At 39.5% G+C, this 17,918-nt stretch overlaps 1 protein-coding gene across 1 annotated transcript in view; it reads left to right on the top strand.

Annotated features, from left to right (window-relative positions):
• ralylb (RALY RNA binding protein like b) overlaps positions 1 to 17,449 on the top strand; it is a 142,356-nt gene extending 124,907 nt beyond the window's left edge. The window contains exons 6-9 of the mRNA XM_085362822.1: positions 8,394 to 8,510; positions 10,937 to 11,106; positions 14,975 to 15,013; positions 17,155 to 17,449. Of these exons, the coding sequence (XP_085218948.1) occupies positions 8,394 to 8,510; positions 10,937 to 11,106; positions 14,975 to 15,007 (320 nt within the window). The 3' untranslated portion in view covers positions 15,008 to 15,013; positions 17,155 to 17,449. The remainder of the gene's footprint in view (positions 1 to 8,393; positions 8,511 to 10,936; positions 11,107 to 14,974; positions 15,014 to 17,154) is intronic.
• The last annotated feature ends 469 nt before the right edge of the window (positions 17,450 to 17,918 follow it).

The following is a 17,918-nucleotide window of genomic DNA, read 5'->3' as shown; positions in this document are numbered from 1 at the left end:
ACTGCCTAAAAAAGGGACCGAAACCAAATCTCTTCAAGGTATGAAACAGAAAAGGATACTCAACTTTATCAAAAGCTTTCTCTGCGTCCAAAGAGAAGGCAACGACAGGGTCTAGCTTAGTCCTGCTCTTCCAGAGTATATGCAATAACCTACGTAGATTATCCGCAGAGCTTCTATTTTTCACAAAACCGACCTGATCCCTATGCACCAAATACGGAAGAACTTTTTCAAGCCTAAAAGCTAATATCTTAGAAATAATTTTTTCATCCACATTAATTAATGAAATTGGGCGATAATTCCCACAATGCTGTGGGTCTTTCCCTTTTTTATGTAATAACGTGATCACTGCCGATCGCATACTAAACGGTAGTCTCCCTCTTTGAAACGCATCTTGATATACCGACAGTAGTCTTGGAGCTAGTTCGTCCACAAACACCTTATAAAAATCTGATGGAAATCCATCATTACCTGGAGATTTACCCACTCTAAGGCTGCCGATTGCCTGCTTAACTTCAATTAATGTAATCTTACCTTCTAATATACTTCTTTGATCTTCCGACAGGCTGGGAATTTTAATAGAAGAGAAGAAATCTGACAGCCTCTGTTCCTCCACCAGTCCATTAGAAGTGTACAGCTCCTGATAATATTTAGTAAAAATATCATTTATTTCTTTTTTACTAGTAGTCAACTTATTATTATTACTAGGATCAAAAATAGATGGTATAAGGTTACTAGATTTTATCTGCTTAACCCTGTGTGCCAACATTTTACCTGTTCTCTCCCCTTGTTCAAAGTACTTCTGATTTAGACAAAACATTGCATATTCCACTTTTTTCTCCAATATGCTATTCATCTCAAATTTAAATTTAATTAATTTGTTCCATAAGTCCCTCTCTGGGAGCAACATATGTTGTTTTTCAAGCTCCTTGATATCCTGTTCCAACTTCATCAGCTTATCCCTCTCAGCTTTTTTAATCAAGGAGCAATATTGAATAAGGCGCCCCCTTAAATAGGCCTTAAAAGCATCCCAGGTCATTCCAACGTCGTCAATAGAGCCCTCATTGTACAACCAAAACTCCTTTATCATTTCCCTTATACATTCGCAATGACCCTTATTCTTCAATATTGAGTTATTCAAGCGCCACCTAGGTGACGGTTTAATATTATCAGTGTCAGTAAGAACAAGGTCAATGGGAGCATGATCCGATATAGCAATGTTACCAATAGAGGACCCAATAGTTTGACTTGCCAAAGAACGGGACACCAAAAAGTAATCTATCCTGGAGTAGGTTGAGTGAGGATGCGAAAAAAAGGTATAGTCTCTTTCTTGAGGATGAAGAAGTCTCCATATATCTACTAGACTCAGTTCCTCTGACATCACGTCCACCGCAGCATTTGTTGGGTCCTTGCTTAGTCCAGTACAAGAAGATTTATCCAATAAGACATCCCTGACCCGGTTAAAATCTCCCCCAATTACAATGTGTGTGTTACCTATAGTCCGCACCATGTTACAGACTTCATGAAAAAATTGTGGCTGAGGAGAATTAGGAGCATATATATTGACCAATGTCATTTTCCGCCCCTGTAAACATGCATCCAAAACCACCCATCTACCCTCCTGATCTGTATAATGCTTAAAGACCTGAAAATCCAAGTTTCTTCTAATCAATATGACCACCCCTCTTTTTCTAGCCGAAAATGCACTAAAATAAACTTGCGCCACCCAGTCTCTTTTAAGCTTTAATGATTCGGCCTCATCAAGATGGGTCTCCTGAATCAGGGCTATATCAGTCTTTTTCTGTTTCAGATATGTGAGGATTTTCTTCCTTTTAATAACATTATGACAACCCGCTATATTCCACGACACAATTTTACATAACTCCATCACACCATGTGAGCCGAATTATTATACAAATTTATCCAGAGGAATATCCCATTTACCCATATAACAACTCTTAGAGCCAGTAACATGAGACAACTCAATGATCCAAAAATTAGGTCTATACGGGACAGTTGGTACCATACCATCAAAACCAACAACAAAACCAAACACGAGAAAAGAAGAAAAAAAAAAAAAAAAAAAAAAAAAAAAACAAACAAAAAAACAAAAGAACATGAAAACATAAAAAAATCGCAGGTCCGTGGCACTCAAAAAAAATTCCCAGATGGTGTCCCTCCTTACGTCTCCCCCCCCCTCAGAAGTAAACCAACCCATAGCTTATCAAATCCTCTTAATCTACATCACCCGGAATGTTAACCAAATCCAGGCCGCTTAGAAATTGCTTAGCCTCAGCTGGGTTGGAAAACTGATGATACTGGTTATCCACTGAAAAAGTCATAACAGCCGGAAAACGAAGAGAATAGCCAATCTTGTACTGTTGCAACAAGCGGCGCACCTCATCAAACTTCCTGCGTTTTTCTTGTACCTCCTGAGCGTAATCCTGGAAAAAAAGAACTCTCATGCCTTTCCAAACGATCTGCCCCTTTTTTCTGGCAGCCGCCAGCACGGACATCTTGGCTTTATCCCGTAGGAAGCGAACAATAATGTGTCTCGGTCTGGAGTCCGCCGTGGGCTTCGGAAAAGCTGGCCCCACTCGATGGATTCTATCTATTTCGTAGTAATCTCCCATCTCAATGTCCAGAGCCTCAGACAGCAAATTCTTCACGTAATCCTCAATATTACTGCCTTCGGATCCTTCTCTAATACCCGATATTCTAATATTCTGGCGCCGTGAGGAACCCTCAAGCGCCGTTACTTTTTCCTGCAGCCGCTGGTTCTGTATCTTCAAGATCTTACATATTGAGCTGGCTTTAGCCTCTTCGTCCTCCAATCGAGAAATTCTTGTCTCTGTTTCATCCACTCTCACACCCAAACTGTTCACAGCTTCCTTGAGAGACTCGATACCACCTTTCACCGCCGTCATGTCTTGTGCTACCTGCTCAAGCAGAGATCTTATAGAAGTCAGCTCGGCCGCCACACCATCTTGGGAAGGACACCTGGCATCGACTCCATCAGGTGTCTCCGCCATAGTAGTTAGTGAAGTAGCCTGAGTGTTGTGTGTTTTTCCTCGCGGCATAATCGAATCGTTGCGTAAAACGTAATGATTCTTCTGACTCCTTCCACTGAATTTACCAGGGCAGATCCCAAATAAGACAAATAACCGGCTCTGACCTATTTTTAACGAGGTTTCGGGGGAAGAGGAGTGCGCGTCTCCAACTTAAGCTGCCATCTTGGGCGGGCGTACCACGTGACTCTGGAATTCGAGGTGTTGGGATTTCCTGACACATTACTTATTTAATGCTTCCAATGTGTCACCATGGGCTCTCACTCTTTTTCATGGACACATTAATCATACCGCGTCGATTCAAAGAAAGCACACAATGACAAATATTGTGTAGTGTGAATTGGATCCTACTGGAGGGAGAGTTGTAGTGTTTGTTTTTCAGCACGAATTCTGGTGACAGATTAAAAAGTCTTTTTTGGGGGGAATCTAGTTTACCACGAGGTAAAATGTCAGGATTTTGTATTTTTTGTTATTATCACGCACTGACATATTCTCTAAGTGTAGGTGTTTATGTTTTATGCATTAGTTCAGATCGTTCAAAGTAGCTGGTAGACTGGATGGGCTTTGCGTTGTGATGGCATGTGGGCGTAAATGTACATCACAGGAGCCAACTTAAAGAGCCACATGCAGACAATGATAACCAGACAAGCTACTTTTTGATTTAGCGTGCCTCTCCTGTCTCTGGTTTTTCCAGCTGAAGCTTTACAGGAATTCGTGGGTGTGTTTACAGAGCGCTCATCCGTCCTCTTTCCAGCCCTGACAGAATCTGATAGGTGTCAAAAAGAATTTTATGTTTTCTTCTCAACTTCTGGTGTCTGTTTTTTCCCCCCCTCCTCTCAAAAGATGACACATTTCAGCTTCAGAGGGGTAAGGAATGAGATTATCTTATTACTGTTTGGTCTAAATTCTTTAATCTGCTCAGTTCAAGCTGCTGAGGAGTACACCCTCATTTCAGCAGCCGTGAGACGGACCAGATTGAATTGGTTATGACGTTGAGTTTTTATTTATTTATTTTTATTCGGCAGTTGTTATTCCCATATGACATATCAAGGTTGAGACTCAAACTTTGACATGATAGAGTTACACTTCATTTACTCCAACGTCAGCTGTGTATTGTGGAGAGAACACTTAGACCCCGGGCGAAGCAGGTAGGGGAGAGCAATTATTTATAAGGCAGTAAACAGAAGCTGTGGGAGGGAAAATTGTGCCGCCTGTTTCTCATGCGGCTCTATAAGTGAAGCAACGATCACGCAACTGTGAGTGTGTGAAATGCAAAAGTGGCTTTGAAACACACTGATATCGTTTGAAGGCTTTTTTGTTTGTTTACCTTACGAGCAGAAGTATTCATTTTAGCCTACTTAATCATTCAAAAGTACCGTTTCGTGTTATGACACAGGCCTCTGACTGTTTATGAAATAATGTGAAGTTGTGCGCATGCATAAACTAAACTTGTATGGATTCAACTGTGAATAAGTTGCAGTTTTACTAATGAATCTGTAGTAAGATAAAATACATGAATGCAATTATTCTAGTGTTCCAACTTTGGGATCATTTACACAACTCTAAGCTACATTTTTACTGGGAAGGTAAAATCTTTTTCTTTTCATCTATTCTCTATTCCTCTGTTGGAAGCTGTTAATGCTTAATGTGAATGAGGTACAAAGTCTCAGTTGATTGGGTTGAGTTAGATTTGTTGAATTTATAAGAACTGTCGATTTTCAGTACTTTCCTGGAAAGAGAGACAGAGAATTTAATTAAATGTGTTTAATATTCTTGACACGCTTAGCTGCTAATGGATGTCTAAGAGTTGTTGTAGAAACAGTGCGATGCGTCTCAGCTCGTGGCCTTCATCGGGGTCGTTGATGGCTCCTTTTTTGTCTCCGAATTTTTCTCACTCTTTGAAAAGCAATTAGTCTATCTGTTATAGACATGCAGTCAGCTCCTTAAATGTTTGGGCAATTACTTGATTTTTGTGATTTCACGTCTGTTACACCACCAGAGTGGATTGAAACTCAAAGAGTCAAGAAATGCAAACTTTTAGCTTCAATTCAAAGGGTTTAATAAAAGTATTACATTACCTTTTTTCTCAGGCTCAAAAGTAATTTGACAGTAGACTGACAAACGGTTTTATTGCCAGGTGAGGTCTGTTCCCTTGTCGTTCAGCAATAAAAATAGGCTGATAAACAACCTAGAGTTTATTCAAAGTGTTGAATTTGCTTTTGGTAGCTGTTCACTGGAGCTCTCAATATGAGGTACAAAGGGTTGTCAGTCAAAGTGAAGGAGGCCATCATCAGACTAACAAACACAAACCAATCACAGTGACAGCAAAAACGTTAGCAGTGGCCAAAAGCACTAGCCAGCTCATCAACACCAAAGCTCCTCAAGTACAAGAATGGAAATGTGTCTTTGATTGCCATGAGGGGTCCAATCCTTGTGTGAGAAAATTACTTCGCTTGATCCTCAGTAATTATTTTCCTTAAGAGTTTATGGTATCAATATGTCTAGGGATGGCTATTGATAAGATTTTCACGATTCCGATTCCATTTTCGATTCTGTTTAAAGATTAGATTCTTTATCGATTCTCTTATCGATTCTTTTTTTTTTTTTTTAAAAAAGGAGAACACTAAGTTCGATTAGCTTAGAACTTTGTTTTATATCTTCTCTTTGAACAAGATAGAAATATAGGAGTAACATGGCCTTACAAACCCAACAGTGAGATCTTAAGAGATCCACAGCTTCTTCAATGGGGTGTCACAGGGTCCACAGGAAAAAAAATTGTAAATGTAAAACAATAAAATAAATATTCTTCTGTAGCAATAACAAAGTATAACATAAATTATTCTGTAACAATTACACAAGAATATCCAGTAATGTCCCTGCCTACAATTAAACACATTCACTTACCGAAAATCGGGGGCATCTGCTGTGGCAAATGGGTTCAAGCCTTTTACCACAAACTTAGTCACTGCTCGTGACATTCGTCTATCCTGGCCTGAAAGGAGACGCTACCGGTAGACTGCAGCGAGAACTGCCAGCATCTGAGCCAGCCAGACTCTGTCTGTCTCTCTCATCATAATCACCTAAATGCACAGTAATGGCAGGTTTTGTAATAAGGCAGATCGTACATAATAACATAATATGCACTGTTAGTTGATTATTTACCTGCCGCATTAACGGGAGAGGACGTGCAAACGTTACCGCTGCTGCTGGGTTGAGATTCACGAGTCCGGAGCGGAATTAAAAACACGACATTCATTTAAGGTCATCGCGTGTTTTGTGAGCAAATGCTTTTGCATATTCGTAGTGTTTCCTCCCTTAACCCTTTAAGACCTACCATAGAACCAAGTCCGCCAGAGCTTATATTATATTTTTACATGCTGTGGAGCCATTTTTGGGAGCATTTCAAGTTGCTATACATCAATACAACCATTATAGCCCAGATTTTAATAATAAGTATTCATTAAGTGCATAGTAATTACATAAATTGCAAAAAAGTGCAATAAACTACAAAAAAATTGAAAATCGTTTTTGATTTTTTAACATATATTTGTAGTTAGAGAAATTTAAGAGGCTTATCCCTCAAAACTGTAAATACAAAAAAGTTGCACAAAATAGTTTCCCACCACAGGAAATTTATTTTGAGTGTCTTCATAGTTTTATTTTTGAAATACACCAATTTTTATACACTGCAGGAAAAACGAAAATAAATATTATACTGCAAATTTGCAAAAAAGCAGCATATGCATCAAAATAAACTATTTCCAGCAGTGCAATATGAGTCCTAAGAATCCCAGAAACGACACAGAAAGTCATAAAGTCAAAGATAACTTTTAAAAAGAGCAGTATAGGCCCTGAGGCCCTGATCGCAAAAAAGACTACATTTCCGCGAAAATGACGTCACTTCCGGTTTCGGGCAGGTAATGGCGGAAATGCAAAAGTTCGCGCTGACGTCTATTCCAACGTAGGAAGTGTTTTGAACAGCTGATCAGATCGGTAAAGCGTGTTTCTGGAATATTATGTTTTTGTTCCTGCAAGCGCTTTTTATGCAGTTTTTGCAAAGCTTTATGTGGAAGGAAACCGTGACCTAGGACAAGCTGATGGCATCAGATGTAAGTACAACTCCTCCGGTTTCATATGCAAAAAAAATTTTTGCGCTAGCTTACGTGGTTGCAGTGCTACTGGGATTTAAAAATAGTTACGCATAACAGAGCGTTCCCGCTCCGATCGGCTCTAAAGGGTTAAATGAAATATCTACTTTGCAAGTATTGCAACAAGAACCGGATTTGGGGATTGGGGAGATGTGGATAAAACACAGAGAGGAACATGGGAACAGGTGAGGGAGATAAAACACAGAGACATGACTAAGAGAAACAGAGAGACACAAAGAGAAAGAGGGACACAGAGGGAGTGAGACGTGGAGAGAGGGGGAGCGACACAGGGGGGTACAGACAAAAAACTGAGGACAAGATAGAGAAGGAAAAGCTGAAGGAAACTCATCAACTTAAAATAAACCTTAATCACCAGGGATAAACAACATAATCAGAAACACATAAGCACAAGAAAACTAAACCAGGAAACATAACCCACTATTCATGATCAAAATAATAATAAACAAACAGGAATCACAAGCCCAGAACATAAAACACTGGGTCAAAGACCAAATACCGTGACTACCACAGTTAAAAGACATGCTAATTGGATGGATGGATGGATGGATGGATGGATGGATGGATGGACGGATGGATCTATTTCTTTGTGACAAGACTTCTAGTTGTCATGGCTGCAAAACAGCCTGGTTGGTACTGGTAGTGTCCATCTTTCATTTACAGTCTATGCTAACAGCATAGATACAAATACAGCCCATTTGGCTGCTTCATGCTGTGAACACTTAAGCCATTTCAAACAGCAGGAAATGATGAATTTTCAATATCACTAACCAAATGTACAATATGCACTCAGAGAAGCAGGTACAGCCCTAAGGTGCACGCCATCTCCATGCTCAATAACATGATCTAATATCTACTGAGCAATCACACACAGTTTGTTCAGATATTGGCACTGCTGAGTAAAACTCGAGCAGCGCTGCACAGCATGGTGGGCGTAAGCCGTGCACTAATCTTCAAATTGAAAGCAGCAGGTCCATAGTCTTAGCAGGGTAGCTTTCAGTTGGCCAGATTGAGATGTTCTTCCCTGAGGAAAGTGTGAGTCAGATGATGTTATGACATCCAAAACTCGAGACTAAGAGTATTAATATGATGGAGGCAGGCAATCTGTGTATCATTACAATGAGTATGCAAATTAAATCATTTTTGTATTTCTGTGCCTCAGTAGTGAAAACGGACCAACTTCAGACCATTAAACGAGAGCTCACTCAGATCAAGATGAAGATTGACTCTTTGCTGGGACGCCTGGAGAAGATTGAGAAGCAGCAGAGAGCTGAAACCGGTGAGAAGCAGACGGCAGAATCTGAGCTAGACGGGAACAAAAGGGAAAAGGGACACCACCCACTAAGGGAGGGAAATTAAGAGCATAGACTGGTCATAAGTCTTAGTAACATTGTGGGAGATAAGAGCAGCGGAGCTCTCTGTCATAACCGCAGACAGGTGTCAACACCATGCTGACTCAGTTTATATGAGAGGTCTTCACCAGTGCCCTTCACTACAGGACAGCCTCAGAGTGCAGCCCAGTGTGAAGGTCATTTAAATTACATGCCATAAAGTGCATGTTGCACATTTGTCACCATGTGTGGCTTGTTTTCAACTTCTCTCTTATACTTCCACGGCACTTGAAGACCGAGTAAATCAACCCGGCTCCCGGCTGTGTTCTAGGCAAACTGCTGTGGAGCTTGTTAGCAGTGAGAATGAAAAATTAATGCGGATAAATGAAAAACCGGAGGCAATTTACTACAAAATGTACCCATCTTTTTTGCTATAAAATAGCCTTAATTTTTTATTACAGATCATCTTTTGTCTGTCTCACTTGTTCTGTTTTTGAATAGAAGTTCAGACTGCCTCAATTAAGGTTTTAAAAGATTTTATAATGAATTCAAAAAGCAACAGGTAGCCAGTCTTAAAAAGGATATCAAGAAGTCACGGCTCGCCAAGTTCTTTTTCTTAAGGTGAGAAAAAACTGGCTGCAGTCAGAGACAACACACGGATGTTGATTTCTCTGTGCTCTCCAGGAATAAAGTTCTGCAGTTAACATCAAGATTAAAAGTCATAAAGCATAATAAACTGTGACATGAGGAGAATATTGGGGCTGTGGTCTTAAAACATTTGTGTAAAACGTTTTAAACTAGGCTGCACAGACATTTTGACTATTCAGTATAAAGCAGCGTACATAAATAAAGCTACTTCGGATTGATCCCTTATTCATAAAGGGCCGCTTACTCACAGCGGACAGCTCTGCATGTTGGATCTGGCAAACTCTTTGCACTGGATGTGCTTCCCGACTTAATCCTGATCTGTGTCTCCTCCCAGGATCAAACCAGGGATCTCTGATTTGTTCAGGAAAAGTGTTAACCACTACACTGAAGAGCCATTATGATTTTTTAACATAAAAATAAATCAAAATAAGATATAAAATGTGTTTTCACAGATACATCTTGAAAAAAAAAATACAATTTGTGTAATAAATAATCCTAATGTTAAGTGGCCTGGATAATTTAATGCAGACATGTGACACTGTAACCTAAATATGCACATATAGCGGAGCTTTAAATGAACTGGCTTCATAAAGAAAGAAAAGATGAAAATGGAGGCAAATAGTAGGAAGCCTAAGCTATATGCAAATCCAGGGGTTGACACATCTGTTGGTAGCTAGCTAGCAAAAGTGGATTTTGTATATTTGAGCTTGTTTTAAATAACGCAAACTATACAAAATTTAAATCTAAATCCTTTTCCATCTAAATGCAAATCAGGTGTGCTGTCTCAGTGCAGTTACATCCCTTAAATTTAATATGATCTCTTTAAGAAGCTATTTATGGAGTACCAACACCTTGTCTGAACCCTTGCACAATAAAAAACATGTTACCAGCAGTGCCTTTCAGCATGTAGAGTACTAAACAGATTAATTGTAACATCACCCAGTTTAAGGGGAATCCCACAGTTGTTCTAAATTAACAGTTTCTGTAATTACCAAAACTCTTTTTTTTGTGTCTCTGTAATCATTAATCCACGTGTATATGCGAGATCTTTACTCAAAATGATATTTTTAATGTTAAAATTATATTATTATTTTTAGATTCATTAATTTTTCCAATATAGTAAAAAAAAATAGTAAAGCACTTGTAAAGCTTTTGTTTGTTTTTTTAAGTTTTGAAATGATTTACATTCCTGAGCAGATATAATTTGAGTGGTTTAACGTTACTCTTGATTCATTTCTGACTTCTCAGAGAAGTCCAGTGTTCAAATAGAAATGTGAATTCAATTTGCTGTTAAAAATGATAAAAGTGATATAATTTTTTAACAGTTTTTGAAAAATTTGTTGTCAAAACGTACGTGCATTCCTGCTTTTTTATTAATGTAACAGGAGGTCTTGTAAATTTGCTAAGAACTGTACACACGTGTGTTAATTGGGGGAAAAAAGTGAAACATGTCACGCTTGTAAAAGAATAAACACAGTAAAATGCTAGAATTTTGATCCTAATTTGATGCTTTGCTACTTCAAATAAAAAAAGTAGTGTTAGTCACCCGGTTGCTTGCTGAGGACAAACTACTTCACTCCAGTTGAGTGTAAGGAGAACCATGGCCTGTTTCTGCACAACTGGGAAAACAGCAAAAAAGCAGCCTACTACTATTATTATCAAAGAAAAATACAGGCCCTGCTTACACTCTCACTTCATTCACTGTGGCCTCCTTTCTCTCTCTCAGAGGCTCAGAGAAAATATGAGGACAACTGTGACTCCCTGCATGAGGAGTCTGTGTCAGAGACGGCAGAAAACTCTGGAGAGGAGGGTGGCGAGGGGGCGCTGGACGTAGAGGCGGGAGAGATGACCGATGGAGGCGAGGATGACTATGACGAGGAGGGTAGCCACCATCTGGTAAGAGAAACGGTTGACAGGCCTGACAGGGGGGAAGAAACCAAGGCACTTTGGGAGATCTCAAGTGGGCAGACAGTCTTCGCCTTCTGAAAGTTAATTTTCCAGAATTATTCATGGCCACAGATCTAAGAGAGCGGTTGCTTCACATGAGTGAATGGTGAGGGCGTCCGGACTGACAGTTTCTCCCTGTCGACCCTGGCTGAAACAGTGGAAGTAAGCCTCTTCTCAGGCCCACACACAGGCACAGGCTCACACACATACACATGCTTGCAGGCTATAATTAAAGCAGTGGGTTCAATACACATAGGAGAGCTTTTAAGACAGACTTGACATGAAGTGATGTGGGTCCAACCGTGAAGTGAAGGTTCAGTTCGGAGGTTTTCTTTCACAAGGTCAGTAGAAGCAGCCAACAAAAGATGATCCCTCAAAGAGATTCAATTATTAGGATTATTTAAAAATAATAATAATTTAGTGGAAAATGTCAAATTCTCAGCTGGGTTCATATAAAAACATGAATTTATTTGACTAAAGAGAACTTATTACTTTTATCAGTTTTGTATAATTATATATTACACTATGTGTTATACTATATCGATGTATATAGATTTCTGCTTGTTAACACAGTAAAACAGCCAATAATCAGTGCATTTAGGCATGTAGAAATAGTCAAGACCACCTGCTGAAGTAAAGACCGAAAGTCAAAATTGGGAAAGAAAGGTGATTAGAGGTGGGCAGATCAGTTCAAATACCAATAGTACTGACACCAGCATTGGTATCAGTAATGGATCAATCCTTTGTTTCTATCCTCGTAGTTCAGTATGTAGCCCATTTAAACAACAGAAGCTGTCCCAAAGTCCATTAGAGACATTTTAGGTCTCAAAAAATCATTTCAAAATAGGTGAAAAGCTGAAAAGTGTGTTTTGTTGTCTATATTCTCTAATGTACAGTGTACATTGTTGCATTAATCATTGTAGAAAGCAAAAATCACAGTGATTTGGAGGTCATTCAAATGTGTGATTTTCAGACTGATGACGATTAATCTCAGAAGTCATCGCACACTGTTCTCCTCTACATAAACTGCCTTTATAAGTTTAAAGTGTCAATATCGATGTTGGTATCAGCAGTTCACTAAAAGTGATGTTAGTGAGTCTGAATGTGATATGGTTGTTGTTGCCAGACTTTTGAGTATTGTACACTGTTTATCTACTGGGATTTTCCCACACAACCATCACTAGGGTTTACAGAGAATGATCTGAAAAATAGAAAATATCAGCAGAGTGTCAGTTCTCTTGGTGAAAATAGCTTGTTGATGCAAGACTGCTTCAAGCTGATAGGAAACAGATAACAGATAACCACTTTGAAAACCAAGGTATGAAGAAGAGCATCTCTGAATGTACAACAAATCGAACCTAGACGTAGACATATGTAGTCTGTTGAGCAAAATTATTTTCACCTTCATTTTAATGCACTGCTTAAATACTTGACATTAGCCAGTGACGGCGTAATTTAGTTATCAGCCTAACAGAAGGATTACTTAATGAAACAATACAGTACATCTTTTGTGTAGTTACAGCAATCTTTTCATTAAAATATCATAAAAACACCATAACTGGTCAAAACCCCTAGAACCAGTGAGGAAGGTGGTGGAAAGTAAGGAAGGCATTTATATGTTTATGTTTCAAACTACCAACAATTCAAAAAGATTACTATTTCCAATCAAGGAAAATCTAAAACTGAAACTAATCAGTCTTTCCGCTGACGCGATAGTTCCCACAATGCTTATATTGATTGTATTCACTCAGCCAGTTGATCTCAGTCAGCTGTGGCTTAGACGCACATTTATTACGCCAGTGATTTCAGCTGAAAAATAGACTGCTGTTAAGTAAAAGAGACTGATGTATGGTGAAGGTCCCGGGGAACAAAACCAAAATGCATGTTGGCTTCACCTATTCAAAACATCCTCAATACTTCAACGTTTTAAATATGTTTTCCATTTCACAATCGTCAAGTTCAAGTAGTGGCATGGAAACAGTTGATACTGGTTTTATCTGTATTTCACTGGCCTTGTTTTCTTTATTATGCTTTATTTTAGGGCTGAACGATTATGGAAAATAATCTAATTGCGATTTTTTGCCCCAATATTGCGATTGCGATGCGATATGCGATTATTTTTTTAAGGTCTTTGTCTTCTGTATTATTAAACAAAGACAAGCAATACATCATATAGTATGGCCAATACTATATTACATTAATTTTAAACTGTTCTTTCCTGGAAGACAGACCTCTGTTATGATGACATGAGGTGATGCATGAATTGATGACTGACATTTTTATTTAACTTCTTCAATCACAACAGTATATTTGAACATACACAATAGTTTATTTTTAGCTTACAAACATCTGAGCATAAAGTGCTGACAAGGAACCCTGGTGTAAACATTAAAATGAAAGTCAGTACAATGTGCAGATTGCAGAAATATACATAAAAAAAATCAGTGGCTTTACCACACTCAGTTTTTCGACATCTGTGAACTACTAGACAGTCATTCAATTAAAAAATAATATTAAATAAATAAAACTAATAAATAAAAAATACACACATCTTACTGATCTCTGCAGTCAGTAACATTACACATAAAGTGCAAACATAATAGCAATTGTATAAACACACACACAAACACGCCTTTAAAATTTAAAGGCGTGAAATTGGACGGTCTAGTTCTGATTAGCGTCACCGCTGTCTCGGTGGAGTTTAATAAACTCGGCCGTCTGCTCCTTGCTATCTAAAATATAACCAGACACTGGTGTAAATTCTCGACTGTCTCATACTTCTGTTTAATAAGTTTTCTGTTTGACGTTTAGTCAGCTGTGTGAAAACCAAGGAGGAACCCACCCGGGGGATTAATAAAGTTTTATTTTATCTAATCTAATAACTTTAATCTCAGCCAAACCGATTTACTCACGAACAAACAAAACACTGAAAAAAGCCCAACAATAACATTTTTAGGTTGTCTAAGTGACTTATATATTACGTTTAACCCGAGCAGCGAAACTCCGCGGTGATCTGAAAATGATGTGCCGGGAGTTGTGCCGTTCTCGGCCGCATCAGTAACCCTCGAGCTCCCGGCTAGCTGTCGAGCTGGTGGGTAGCAGACGCCTCTGAAAACGTCGAAGCACTTTTACAAATATGGGATATCTTGATAAACCGAGCAGATATTTGATGTTTACACAACTACTTTCTCGCCTGAAAATATGTTAAAAGTTTATTTTGTGACCAAGAAAGATTAGTATGAGTAATTTTAAAACTTAGTAGCGGCCGCCATTGCTGGAAACTGGAGTTTGGCTGGGCCGCGCTATGAATTCTGGGATATGGTAGTAATTTGGACAGCCTTCGGCACGTCGCTGTGACGTAATCGGTCTACAAATGCGGCCTCAGGAGGATGCAGCCCATGAATTTGGACATGTCCAGAGTATAATCGCAGCCTTTGCGGTTAGAAAATTGCACTTGATCATGTCGCGATATTATCGCAAATGCGATATATCGTTCAGCCCTACTTTATTTATTAGCCATTACCCAGCAGGTGAACATGGCCATGCTATCCTAGATGAAAGCTCCGTGTCCTCACTAATGGAAGAGATTATTTTTCAGAGGCATGGTGGAAGAGATTTATTTGTTTCCTGAAGGTCACATTGATCACACTTTGTGATAATGTGCTACAAAGACTGTTCTGCGGGTTGGCATGGCTGCTCTTGTTGAGCGTATATCACCAGTGACCTTTAGAAAAGATTAAATACAACCTCTGTGTTCAGTTAAAAAGGCTGTATCATGTCTGTGATGTTAACCTCCTCTATGTGCTCTCCTTTACAGATAGAAAACCACGTATCGGATATTGACAACTGAGATCAGGTAAGAGCTTTAGATTTGTATTTGATCTAAGCATCCATTATAGCGGCTGTGAAGTCGTAATAAAAGACTGCAAAAGGTTCTGGGGGGGTCTTGCAGCCTGCCCTCATTAAAGACCTTACATCCAGTCCTCATTAGAAACCGTAGCTGCTGAACTGTGTCTTGAGCTTCTCTAAACATTCGTTAATCATCTCCTAAGTCATAAGCTCCGTGACATTTGGAAGACCAGCTTCACTGAAGGGCATCTAATACCGAATTCGACAGACGGAGCAATAATGACATTCCAATGGGCCAGAACTGCCCATAAACAACATTCATCTAATTGAATTTTGTGAAAGGGGATATGAATGGTGAGGCCTAAGGTAAAGAGTTCCCTGCTTCTCGCCTCTCAGGGTGTGGGTAACGATGCAGCCACACCATCAGTTGGCTTGGTGCTGGCTAGCTCTTCACAGCATGCGTGCGCGGCAGTGTTTACGAGTAGCTCAGTGTAGACGTAGCACTGAGTTAAACTCTGTTAGTCTTCTGTTGGTGTTGGATGACTTAAGGCAAACTCACTTCATTAGAGGCTGCAGAGCTCTGTTGGTTTTTGTACCCAATTTTGATCTATTCGTTGTAAAATTAGATCATTTTGTACGTAGCATAAGCCTACATTTGAATTCCGCTTTTCGATTTAATCTTTAGAGTAATCCCAGCTACCGCTACCAAGGGCTGCAGCTGAAAGAATATAAACTATAACGGTCTTATGAACATTTAAATATTGATTTAGTGGAATAATAGATGGTGTGATTCGTCCATGTCTTAATGACAGAGCACTGATACCCTGTTACTCTAACATAGCTGGGGTTTTTGACAGAGGACCTGTCCATGTTTCTGATGGTCACATGCTGCCAAAGCTTCAGCTTTCATGTAAACTAGCTCATAGCTAGATTGTTAAACCTCCGGTTGAGCTGATAGCCACTTTTGTGTGACCGCATAGCATGATTGCTGATGTTAGGGTAGATGAAACCAGATAACAGAGGGACATGCCGCATAGGCTGGACTTGCTTTGTAGCACAGTGCTGTTTGTGATTCTGTTGTTATTTTAGTCTCACCGGTGTTTTTCTTCTCGCTTGTTGTCTTCACCTGCCATTGACTCTTTTTACCTTATTCACTTATATCTGCCATTGTTTAATTAGCTCCCACTGTATTCATAGCCCGCCTCCTCTTTGAGATACCTGTTTATATTCCCTGTTGTTATGCTGCATGTGTTCCTGGTTTTCTGACTTTTTACTAGTGCTGTCAGCATTAATCTCGTTAAGATGACGTTAACGCCATAACCGCATTAACGCGGCAAATCTCCGTTAGCGAGCTAGTGCGGATCGCCCCGTGCGTGTGGCTGCACGGAGCTAATGCATTAATGAGCTAACCGCGCTAACGTGTTGACGGCGTGCAGCGGTTATGGCGTCAACGTCATTTTAACAAGATTAATGCTGACAGCACTACTTTTTACCTTTCCGGACTTTGTGCTTGCATGAGCTTATATCATTTGCCAATAAAGGCCCCTTGATTCCTCTCATTGCCATTTATGACAAGACTAGCTATTTCCCTCTGTTCTCCATCTTTATGCTCAATGAAGCTAATCATTTGTGTGGGATTTTGTACAAAATGAGCATATGCTATGTGGTTGCTATGTAGCTACAGTTTCTTAATGTACAGGCAAAAATGTTCAGTTTAGGCAACAGCTTATTCCCCCCTCCACCTCTTATGAAACCACGTTACACTTGAGTTTTCCATTTTCTTTCTGCCTTTTTGAAATTCCATCAGTGGCCAATTCACCGAACCCCCTCACAGCACATACATTTAAAAACCTGAAAATCCCACTCGAGGATCGAGAGAATATATGAATGTGTAGCTTGCAGGCCCACCAAGGATTGAAAATCACAGTGAGAAGAACCTCAATAAGTCATGGATTAGCGAGGCAGCTCCAGCTACCAGAAAATATTTCTGCACTTCCCGAGATATTTCTGAGGCCATTCAGAATGGACAAGCCTTAAAATTCAGCTTAATCCTCATCAGATTTACAGCATTATAAGCATTCACCATGTTTGAGGAGGAGACGCAGTTCTGTAATGTATTTTCATAAGTTTTCTCCTTTATCTCTTCAGGGTGAGGAAGCAGACGCTCCTGGTCGGTGGTATTAGAATTCATCGTCACCTTCAAGAGACAGGAAATGATCTGTAAGGGATCAAGACACCCATTCAGGACTGTAAGTTGTGTATGAGAGACCCCGAATCACATTTAGATGCCTGACTGTGCAGCTCAAACAAAATGTGATGTGATGATCTCTAAAGAAAATATATTCAAGACCCATTTTAATTCAGTGGCCCGAGTTTACTTCATGTGCAACTTATATTTCATTGGAAGAACTCGCACTCTTATCCTGAAACTGAAAAAAATCAAACCGAAGTCAAAGGAATAAAAGGATTTATTTGGATTTCTAAATGAAATTATGTTCAAAGATGGAAATGTTTTTGATCTATTGTTATTGCTCTTCTGAAATGTCCTTGTGCTGTAATTTCTGTTTTTCAAAGAATTTTTGTTTATGCTCAAATATCAAATGAATAAATGACAGAACAATCTGTGACCGTGGTAGGAAATTCAGCAAAAGAATGAAACATCGCTGCCGTCTGCTTCGGATTTGACTCATACATAAGCCAATAGCTGTGAGCATAACTTTATCCAGCTTTATCCATTTATCACACAAATGCCCTGTGGGGCTGTTCCATCATATATTCCAACTCCTGCCAAGTTTCAGAAGCAGAAAGGGCTTCCTGTGGTAGAGAGCCAACACTGGCACAGGCCTCCTGCCAGGGAGCAGTGCCCTAACGTCTCAGTGCACTCCTCCCCGCTCAGCTTGTGCATCCCAACA

This window comes from Diplotaxodon limnothrissa, linkage group LG9 (genome assembly GCF_057381915.1).
Source record: "Diplotaxodon limnothrissa isolate DT_005_m linkage group LG9, D_limnothrissa_male_GT1.1, whole genome shotgun sequence".
Classification (NCBI taxonomy): domain Eukaryota; kingdom Metazoa; phylum Chordata; class Actinopteri; order Cichliformes; family Cichlidae; genus Diplotaxodon; species Diplotaxodon limnothrissa.
This window is presented reverse-complemented; position numbering and strand designations above follow the sequence as displayed.